The 11,227-nt window shown below is 41.5% G+C and overlaps 1 protein-coding gene across 2 annotated transcripts; it reads left to right on the top strand.

Moving 5' to 3' along the window:
• Positions 1 to 819: 819 nt before the first annotated feature.
• Positions 820 to 11,113, top strand: tuft1b (tuftelin 1b). Of its 2 annotated transcripts, none has more exons than XM_028400919.1 (12): positions 820 to 1,051; positions 7,719 to 7,796; positions 7,888 to 7,986; positions 8,065 to 8,139; positions 8,222 to 8,287; positions 8,501 to 8,587; positions 9,243 to 9,362; positions 9,734 to 9,957; positions 10,073 to 10,178; positions 10,447 to 10,530; positions 10,724 to 10,815; positions 10,896 to 11,113. In XM_028400919.1, exons 1-12 carry the CDS (start codon positions 992 to 994, stop codon positions 10,966 to 10,968), a joined length of 1,164 nt encoding a protein of 387 aa, XP_028256720.1. In that variant the 5' UTR covers positions 820 to 991; the 3' UTR covers positions 10,969 to 11,113. The 2 variants fall into 2 exon arrangements, with proteins under 2 accessions (XP_028256720.1, XP_028256719.1); XM_028400918.1 differs by having other exon boundaries at positions 8,065 to 8,145.
• The last annotated feature ends 114 nt before the right edge of the window (positions 11,114 to 11,227 follow it).

The raw sequence follows: 11,227 nt of genomic DNA, 5'->3' as shown, positions 1-11,227 counted from the left end.
GAAGAAAATGGGAAGGAGGTTATTAACAGACATTTGTTGAAGAGAGAGACGGCATATGGGATCGTTTTGGAAGAAGATCAGGCAGGTGACTGAGGACAGGATGCTGTGGTTCAGCAGCACTCGCAGCAAATGTCTGCCGGACGGAGGTGTCATCGGTTTGTCTGAGGTCAGTTTGGTTTAGCCATGAACAAATCAGTCTCAACTGTAGAAAAAATACAACATTTGACTGCAATAAAAACACATGAATTCAATAAAACCAGCCACACTGATGCCTTCAGACAGATTCTTCTAATGTGATATATGATAAGATACAAGGTAATAAGAAGCCTGTGTGATAAGTAACAATATATTATCAATATTAAGTGGAAATAATGTACATGATATAATTTAATACAAAATTAAACAGTGTTCTAAAATATATTAAGATAAAATAATACAATAATACAATTAGTTAAACTTACTGTCCAATTCAATATGAAGGTAAATTAGTGGAGACAAGACAAGAATGGATGAACTGAAGTAAAATATTTACCACATACTGTGATTTTAATCATTAATTATCTGTTGAAATTTAATGTCTAAATCAATACTTCATTGGAAAGAATTAAAAAAAACAAGACAATTCTTGTAGTATAATATATTTTGTTTGTGGTAAATTTAAGATTAAGATTAAGATTTACTTTATTAATCCCCGTGGGGAAATTAAGTAGATTTACAGTAAGCCATAGTGTGTGTATGATTTGTTGTCTCTTCCTGTTCAGTGCATTCCCTTTAAAAGAGGCTGGAGCAGAGCTGCTGCTGTGTATGCCTGGACAGACAGACAGGCAGACAGACCGGCTGCAGCGGGTCAGGGTCCGGGTGTCTCTGAACTCCTCTGCTCCTGTTGTTGTTGTTGTTGTTGTGTCGCGAAGAGGAGAAGGACACCCAAAAGTTTTGTGGTGAAACTTTGCACATGCGCCATTTCTCATTCATTTGATGTTCTGATTTAAAGATGAGCGGCGGTGTGACGAGAGGGAAGGAGGACAATGGAGAAGAGGACAACAAAGCTAACGTGAGTGAACACAAACAACACCTGAGTCTCCATTTACATCTGTTTCACACTTAGGCTACATGCTAGCGTTAACTGGAGCCTGTTTTAAAGGCACATGTTCAGTGTTTTCGTGTAAAACTGTGTAAAAAAACACAACACTACCTGTTGCTTTAAGACATTTTTGATAACATCACAAGTTTAGAAAAATACTCGGCATAATCGGAATTTTCTGATGGTCCTTGAATGCACCATGACGTTTAGTCAGAATGATACCTAAATCTAGAAAACAACAAAACAACAACAAAACCTGATAAAAATGAGCTCAAAATTAACCCTTTGCACTCACAAAAATCAACTAGTTTTTGGCTTGTTTGTGGGATTTGTGCAGCTAATGTGTAAAGTAGAGTTTTTAGAGCCAATATCATATCAATATAATATCAATGTCAATTTTATATCAGGTTGCTAACAGCCATGGGCACATTGAACTGTGTGTGTGTGTCGGACACACTCATTCCAGTTTATTTAGATTTTGTAAAAATCAATATTTGCAGCAGTTGAGGAGTTAAAATGTGATTTTTATTTATTTAATTTTTACAAAACAAGGCTTTATATGAAGACATGGCTGAATTATAATTAAATAACTTCAAAGGCAATTCATTATTTTATCACTGACAGTGATGAAGGTGGCGTTTATTAGCCAGCATTTTAAATGGACTAATACTGGTCAAACATGTGTGGCTGCTGTATTCCAATGCTACACATGTTGAAAAGTTTTACATAGAAAAGAACGGCCAGGCTGCTCTTTGATATGTTGGAACAAGTGAAGTCTGAACACTCCCTGCCATCATGAAGCAAAAGAACAGTTTTACCCCCTAGCTATGTTTTATGGCTTCAAAAGACAATAAAACATGTTAAGCCCTTTTTATAACATTGTGAAGCTAATAGTTTGACTTGGCTGTGAAAACAATAAACTTGACATGCAGAGTTGCAGAGAATTTCACGTCACATGTCCCTGAATGTGCCGGTACTTGTTGGATTGGTAGTTAACGCGAAACGTCTTCTTTGACGTGCATTGGCACAAATACTTCCTTTTTAAGCATTTACCAGTCAAAGATGGACGTCTGCCAAATGGAAGAATCAACATTTCATATCTGATGTTTAGAAATTTATTGTTCTAAGTCATGATGGCACATGTCTTCACCACCACAGGTTGCGGTCTGGTAAAAAAAAAAACTGTTTAATTCCACTTAAACGCATGTAATAGTTTTCTTGTTTGTGTTGACAAAGTTATGTTCATGTGTGTGCTGCTGGGGCGTGAGAACACATGAGGGAAAACCAACAGTGGTCTGCTCAAGGATGTCATTAAAATAGCTTAGCTGGATTGTTATGTGTGTGGGATTTTTGGTGAACACTGCAGTGGATTCACTGTGGAGTGACATGAGAAACATCCATTGAAAGTGGTTTGAGTGTTATACAAACATTCTTAAATGTCATGTTTGCACTGCTCACACGTCAGCACGATGATATCAGTACCATGAGAAATAACAGGGGGGTTAATTAATCATTAAGACACACAACTAAACAACTAAAATGTGACAAGCGCATCTTTTAAATAGTGGTAAACATTCAAAGGAAAAAAGACATTTTGTTTGTATTATATAGTGTCATTAAAGTGGTGCATGTGATCACTGAAGGTTCAGATAGAAACACAAACATGTTCATATTTGGTCTGTGCAGCATTTGACTTTTTGTTTGTTCACACACTCACCGTTCCAGTGGCTGTTATATAAAGACGCTTCATTAATCTGGCTTATGTAACTTGCACCACACATTCCTCAGAGTCCTGCTACCTTCCACTGTCACCATGTGGGGGATAAATGTCATTCCACACATTTATCTGTAATATATCTAGTAACTCGTATATATTTGAGCATATTTGCAGAATATTAAGGGTTAACTGGGACATCATAAATATTTTCTAAAATACTAACATAAAATGTGAAATCAAAATGATGGTTCAGGATTCAAATCCCCCACTAACATCTTAGCTTGGGACTGTGTACCATCTAATCACTGTCAGATGTTCCCTCCAGTTCTTTCCATTGTGTATTTAGCATTCTGCAGGGGGAGGCTAACAACTATGTGCCTCCCTGGTTGGCACTGTGTGGTGTGGCTCACTGACTGGAGAACAATCTGGAGGAAAAAAAAGGGTTGGGCAGCTGGTGGAGCCTCACCCTGCCATGTAAGGCAAGACAACCCGGGCTTCCCACACACACACACACACACACGCTTAGTCACACAGTCAGAGACAGTCTGGATCACAGCTGGTTGATCATCACCGGGGAGAGTTGTGGAGAACTCTTGTCTGCCCAGGTAGAAACCTTCGAGATTTGTTATAGATATAGAGATGGGTTTTTACATGGTGATGATTGTGAAGAGGAGCATGATGGTACTTGTGTGTGTAACTGACTGTGTGATTCATTTTTATGCAGTCTGTGAGTTCATCTTCGCCATATTGCATGTTAAAGACAAACTACTGATTGCTTTTTAAAAGACACTTCTGAATCCTGCTTTGTTGTGATAGTGGGGCATACAGTTGGTATTTTGATCATAATTAGCATGTGTGGCGTTCATAGAGTGCCGTTGTGTCACCTGGTGATAAAACGTCTTTGTTTTGACTGCAGTTGGAGATGGATGGATTTCACACTTAGCTGTGTGAACTCTAGTGGTATGGCTGTAAATAGTGAGCTGCTACAGTATCTCTCAGTGTTCTTGTTGCTCATAGATTTACAGCTTGTGTGCAACTAACGAGCCTAGACGGGAGCGTGACATCATCTCTAAATCCTGAAGTTTGTTTTGTCGGATAGTTGGGCTTTTGTATGGACTTGTATTGTATTGATTGTGTGAGGTCACTGACTGTATTAGGATGCCCTGGGAGAGCAGGCACTGAGGTGAAGTAATTTACATTTTTATGTGTTCTACTGAATTTTAAATTGGCCGTAGGAGTGAGTGTGATTGTGACAGGACAAGGCAGGTTCATATAATGGATGGATAGATGGATGAGTTCTACTCTAAAGGGAACCAATATGCATCTACTCATCCCAGTTGTGCATCCGTGTACTTGGGAAACCTTAAGTTTGTGATGATTTGGCTGCTCTTCTTATTCTTCGGCTGTGTATCTTCTGGTTGGGACATGACACCATGGTATCCAATAAAATTGCAAAATTGAGAAGCTTGTTGCAGATGGAATCAGTGTTTAACTCTGTGAATAAGTGAGATTGTGTTATGAAAAGCTGGCCTTGGGTTAGTGCTGCCATCCACTCCACCGCTTATGTTTGCCTGTCTTTAACTACAGCAGGAGAAGTAAGCAGCAGCCACTGCAGTGCTGTTCTGTCCTCCTCCTTCATTGTCTGGTGTGATGAAAGCAGGACACTGGAGACAGAAAACAGACTCCCCCACAGGGCTGCTGCTGCTCCTCTGAAAGGCTGACCTGTGCTGAATAGGTGCCCCTGTTGGCAGATTATTTACCAGCATGCTTGCTGATAGTTTCACACCAAGAATCAAGCCATATGTTTAATAAAGTGTGAGCACAGAGCTTGTGAGATTTTTCCATATATATTAATGCACAAACCAGCACTGCAAGTGTTTGTTTTCTCATAACTTAACACCTCAATCAGTGGGAGTGATATTATCATTTGAGGCAGCTGCCAAGCAATGATATTTATAAGTAACCTCCGTCATACAGGACATGCTCAGCAATGTCATGTACAGTTGCAGCCATTTTTTATAGTAAATTTAATGTGCTTTAATTTAAAGTACCATAAAAATGGAAATGAAGCGTTCCCTGAGCTGCACAGACTGGAGCCGGGAGGAGGAGCAGATATTTATCACACAGATGCAATAAATGGGAGGATCATATTATGTACATTAGTTCAGTGTGAGTTTGCACATGTTTATTAGAAGAGGCAGAATATTGATTAGGAATGAGAGGCCACGTTTTCTCTGTTGTGTCAATACATGCACATCAGAACTCGGTAACCACAGTTATGCAGTCAGGCAGAGTTTAACTTCCTTGATCACAGCATGTACCATCTATCTGGCCTGTAATGACACATAATAAGGGCATTTTTAGTGGGAGTGGTGGATCATCAATCTTTCAGACTGAATCACTAATTGCTGTTATGATGTGACCTCTAGTTATTAATAGTAATTTTGTTTATGTAATCTTGTAGAACCTTTATTTGCCAGTATCATGTAAGTAACTTCACTGACAGGGAGGCTTTTCTTGTTGTTTATGTATGAAGAAGGAGTGTTTTAACACCACAGACAGCATCATGGAGATGAGAGCATCCAGAAAATACTCAAGGTTGTGCAGGGAATCAGTAAACAGGAACAACCTTAAACCAACAATACGCTTTTACTGTGGAATAAAGAGCTTTTTTAATAAAGGAAATATATTAGCTTCTCGTGGTTTTGGTGCTAAAGAAACACAGAGGAATCGCGTGCAGAGGACACTATGTTTCAAAGTACTGAAAGCACCACCCAGGGTGTGTCTGCCTGTCCTCTTTCTGTGTTTCGGGGAGAGGAGGAAAGCCCTTGGGCTGATCACAGAGAGAGAAATGCTAGCTTACCTGTCAACGCCTCAGCACTGATGGTTTTTTAAGTCAACACAAACAGCCGCCATTCAACCTAAACCTTTTGACCTTTGTTTGCCTTGCAAAGTAGAAAACTGGTTACTTACGTAAGTAGCCAAATGTGTTTTCTGCATTTTACATGCAGGGTTTTGTTCCTCTGTAGGAGTCATACCACTGCTTCCACATACAAGTTTACAGCGTCACATGTTTGGTAATTGTGTTATCAAAATGGCATCTGAGCTTTTGATGTTTTGTAACCGATTATCACATCAGTTAAACAGCTGCTGTTCGCCTCCTCTCTCAGGCTCGTGTGTCCTGATGACACAACATAAATATAAACTACTGTGTCCACCTCACTGCACTGTCATAGTGTTACTTAGAGGTGTTAATGGTTTCTCAATGCACTTCCAAAGAAGTTAGGTTAGGTCACAAATATGTGCGCACATGTCCATGCCAGTGAGATTGTAATGCTGACAACAGACTGCGGTATGCAGCAAAGTGCAGGTGTCACAGGTCGCGGTTAAAGGTGTGTAAGGTGCACATGCTCCTTAATAAGTTGAAAAAATTATCATTGTTATCAGGAAGCAATGTCTGACAATCGTGTAACAAAATAGAGAATAAGAGGAAAACAATAAGTACTTGAGCATTAAAATAAATGTAGCATGATATCAGAACTGCACAGTAGACAGGCCTGTGTTCTCTCTCTGCTTCCAGCTTTAACTGTGCTGTTTCCATAGAGCTGTAGGACTTTATACTGCAGTGAATAAAAATCATCCACAAAGTGCTGAAGGTTCAGAGGCTAAGTGTACACTTTGAACAATGTGTGAGCAGCAGCACTGCATCATACGAACTGGATGCTGTTACACAAGTGAAGCTCTGTGGTGTCCTCTTGGCGTGACTAATGTTAGGAGGTGGGGGGGAAAGCATCTGTTTCTTTCTTTCTGTTATGTTCCATGCAAGACTCACACCTGACTGTGAAACTTGTAAAAATGCCTTTTTGTCATAATAAGAAGCTCGAGCTGGAAAACACATTTTTACGAGTGCAGCTTCAGCTTCCACCTGTGAGACACAGATGAACATCAGCTGTAAACACCTTTGAACTTGTGTCTCCAGCAGTATGAGTGGGAAAAAAAACACAAACGTCCAACACAGCACAGAGGCGAGGATTAAGAGCAGTTTAGTGGCTGATAAGAGCATGTTGCATAACTCGGCTTCCATTATACCTGAAGTGGATTTCATCTGTCAAGTGGCCAAATGGTTTGTTGTCTTTTCACGTTCAAAGAAAAAGCAGCACAGTTTTCATGGAGTGATGCCATCACATACTTAATGGGCGTTCCTGAGGAGGATTAAGTGCAGCTTGTATTTGTTTGCTTCACAGGAAATTGAAAGGTCAGGTGTGTTAGGTTGTCCCTTAAACCTTTAATTCATCACTTGAGGCATTGTTCACTTCTATAGCATTGTGTGGTTGTATGGAGTAGACCTGGATAGGATAGAATATGCTGTAAATAATACAGATATCTGCAGTAATAGAACAGGTCCGACCCTTTGGATCATTCCAGAATAGGGTATCTACGTGTTGTTGGTCCAGTTGTTTTTCTATAAATAGATAAAAATCTGCATGGCAGATAACTTCCATATTATCTGTTTTTGTTGCCACGGCAACAAAGCCCGCAGTGACTAAGCAGCCACAGATGTTTTCATGCGTGTATTTTTGGCCTCTGCCGGACTGCACGCGTTTCGATTTCTCTCCAGTGTTTGGTCATAATCACCAGACTGTGTGGAAATGTCTCCTCATTGTGGGTTGCTAGGTTTTACAGTCAAGCTGTGGGGCATCCACAGAGGAACTTCAGCAATGGGGAAGTTTTATGGCCAAAAAAACTACACCCCTGTGTCTCCCTCTTTTCTCTCTCTCTCTCTGAGCCGCCCTCTCCTTCAGTTGTAGTTGAGCCCCTCTCCTTTGTCTTCACTGGTTGTGTGTGTGTTTTTTTTCTCACACAATTCCCAGAGCTCCATTAGTCGTGTACTTCCTCTTATCCTCTCATCTTTCATTTCAGGACCGGTGTAGGCGCTTCAGACTCACACTACAAGATCAGGATCGGTCAGGCTACAGCTCGGAGCGGCGCAGCGCTAAGGTACAGATTCACAGTTTTCTCATGTTTACTGAGTGACAGAATATGCTGTGTTGGACAGGAAATGTGCTCATATGTCTTTGAATGTATGTAGGAGAGCAGCATAGCAGTAGTGCTGCCACAGAAACCCGATAAACAGGAAGAAACACCTAAACTCATCACTCCCACAGAAGAAAAAGTGGAAGTTATTAAGGTATGTGTGGTGGTGTTTTTATCATTTGTTTGTGTAGTAGCTGCTGCTTCAACACTCTCCCATCACTGTGTTACATAGGTTTACCTTGAATCCCGTCCAGAGACAGCAGAGAGCGTCAAGATGCTGACAGACGAGGTGTCGCAGATTCAGGAGGTCAGTGTGAGTCACAGTGAAGAATTGTTTCTGAATAATACAAAATTCAGTACCTGTTTTTAAGTTGTTTTTTCTCTCTCAGGTGAGGTACTGTCTGAAAACCCTGAGAGAGCAGATGGCCGCCAGGCAGCACAGTAACAACAACAAGGTAGCTCAGCTTTAAAGTGCCTTTTTTGCCCAGAAATACTTTATTAATCATTTAATTTAATTAATTTATCATATCTCTCACTTTATTTGACACCTTTACACCAATGTTTGGGCAACTAATCATTCGTAGATGTGCTACTCTCTGCAAATTTGCATGTCAAAACAAAAGTGAAAGGAAGAAAAAACTAACCAGTTGCTGTTCTTTTCTTCTCAGTATCCAGCCAATGGCTTCAGAGTCAGCAGCATGCCCAGCAGCCACACAGTGGTCACCAACGGCAACGCGATCCTCCCTGATAATCACGTAAGTGCAGCCGTCTCGAACATCTCCTAAAGGATGTCTGTGTGGCATTTATGATGTGATTAGTAATCTATTTAACGTGAGTGATGCCTGGGAAATTCAGTTATAACTGAAAGAAGTCTGAATGCATTACAAATGTTTTTCAGATCATTCATATCGGTTAAAAAAAAGCGTCTGGCCCTCCAGTTGTTTCACACCAGCCAACTGCCTGCTGCTTGGATAATGATGCCAAGCTTACCACACACACACACACACACATGCTCCTCTCACACACATATATTGTGTTTCCTCTGGATTATTCTAGACTCAGCACATCATAATACACCACAGTGTAATATGACACCACACAAGGAGCAGGCGGTGAGGCTGTGTGTGTGTGTGGTATATAAAGGTAATCTCGGGTCATTTTGCTCTGCCCTCTTTTCTAAGTGGTGTCGGTTTATATGGCAATGCTAAACGCAATGTTTGAGCATCCAAGACCTGTGTACATGTCGACATGTTGTTGCTTTTTCAGGCTAGACCGAGCCCGAGAGAGAGAGAACACAGTGACTGTCCTATCAGCAGCCTCTCTTATCCATGTGTTTGCTCCTGCTTTACACTCAGGTTAAATTCGTTTTTGAGATTAAGCCTAATTGAGCACGTCACTTTCTGTCTGCAGGCACCGGCCATCGGGGATAATCAGGAGGAGAGTGCGCGGCTCAGGGAGGCGTCCAGGCGTCTGTATTCACAGCTGAAGGAGATGGAGAAGCGGCACCAGGAGGAAAAGGACCAACTGCAGGTCAGGAGAAGAGTATCACGACACCACTTCCCGTCTGCCGCCGTGACTCAGCCCTCTATCCTCCCTTTAATCATCCTCAGTATCAGTCTGTGTTATCTGTGGGTTTCATAACTCATTCATTCATAACACTCAGGACGTGTAGAGACACGTATAGGTTGATGCAGCTCTGACTATGTCCTCTTTTAATTCTGTTTCCAACAAAACGGAATTGAAACAGACACACGTGGCACTTTAAAGCTTCAGTCCACACCATGATGTTATTTAGATTATAACACATTCAGTACTGAACATGACGGCACACTAAACACTAATACAATAGTAATTAAATTAATTTCTATCACTTAGTTCTACCTCTGGGGTGTCCTTTGCAGGCAGAGTCAAATGAGTATCGCCTGCGTCTGACGGAGCAGTCGGAGCGACTGCAGATGGCGGAGGAGCGGTCAGAGAAGAGGGGTCAACAGGTGGAGGAGCTGCAGAGGCTGCTGGAAAATATGGAGATCGAGAGCGGCATCCTCAAAGACAAGATGGCTGCAGGCGAGGCAGAGCTGCTGCAGCTGAAAGCGGACAGAGAGGAGGAGATGGAGAAGGCGCAAAGGTGATATAGATGTACACAACTTGGTAGAAGTGTTTTTAAAATCAGTGAAAAGGCAGAAAAAGAGGAAACATATCATCGTATTAGAATCATTAGGTTTATTTCTTTTTGTTTCCAGGTGTGATGAGCTTGAGAAGGAGGTCTCTGTACTGAAGGAAAAGATTCACCACCTGGATGACATGTTAAAGAGTCAGCAGAGGAAGGTCCGCCACATGATTGAGCAGGTAGTTATGCCTTCAAGTTGGTTGTACACAAATAATGTAGATGAGTTCTCTTGTGCACACACACACACACACAGGAAGCCATTAATGAGGAAATTAGATTTTGAGGAGGCGGACACATGAAGCAGAATTGATGTGATGGAAAGGAGCCAAACGGAAACGTGTGGTGAAACAAAACTCGTTCAGCATGAATAAGTGATGCTGCATCTGCTTCAAATGGAGGAGTGTTTCTGCCCGAGCAGCTCACTTGTTTGTTTGGTCTGTGATACAGCTGCAGAACTCTAGGACAGTCTTTCAAGAGAGAGACCGAGTCATCAGGGATCTGGAGGAGAAGGTGGCTTTCCTGGAGGCTGAGGTCAGCAGCATCATATTTCTGTGTATCGACTAACTCAGTCTTCAACCATTAAGCTAAAAGCGGCACATTTTTCTGAGCAGACTAAAATCTTTATCCTGGAAACTGCAAACCCTTATTGGAATCTGTGTTTATACCAGGGAGGGAAAAAACCTAAGGGGGCACACCAGCTTTAATATTTTCCTTCCACTTGCAGAATAGAGAGATGCATGACCACATGGAGTACTTTCTGGCAGGCCAGGAACCACCGCCCCTCTCTACTGAGAACAAACCAGAGGTCGTTTACAGGTGAGAAAACATTTCCTCATATCCACCTCTACATATTTTCTCCTTCACAGTTAATTTTATTTCTCCATTTTGTTTCGCAGCAAACCACTGACACCGACAACACAGACCAACAAAGCCCTTCCATTCATCAAAGTCATTGAGATCAAATCCTGAAGGGAGCCACAGCCAAATGAATGCCCAGCAGAGGTGTCTTGTTAGAGCATGCATGTGTTTTTTTTTTTTCTGGCAGTGGTAGAGAAACCCTTAATGAGAAGCAGGGAGTGAGCTGTGCAGTGTAATGATTTTACAATACTGTGCATAGACACAAATCTGTAGCAGCATGGAAACCATCGTTTAGACGCAGCAGCGAGAGTTCCGTGTCTCTCTGCAGACAGAATCACAGACGCTGTTTGAGCAGGTCAGTGTTTGTTAC

Source organism: Parambassis ranga, chromosome 2 (assembly GCF_900634625.1).
Source record: "Parambassis ranga chromosome 2, fParRan2.1, whole genome shotgun sequence".
In the NCBI taxonomy this organism is placed as follows: domain Eukaryota; kingdom Metazoa; phylum Chordata; class Actinopteri; family Ambassidae; genus Parambassis; species Parambassis ranga.
Note: the sequence above shows the minus strand (reverse complement) of the source record. Positions and strands in the feature narration are given on the sequence as shown.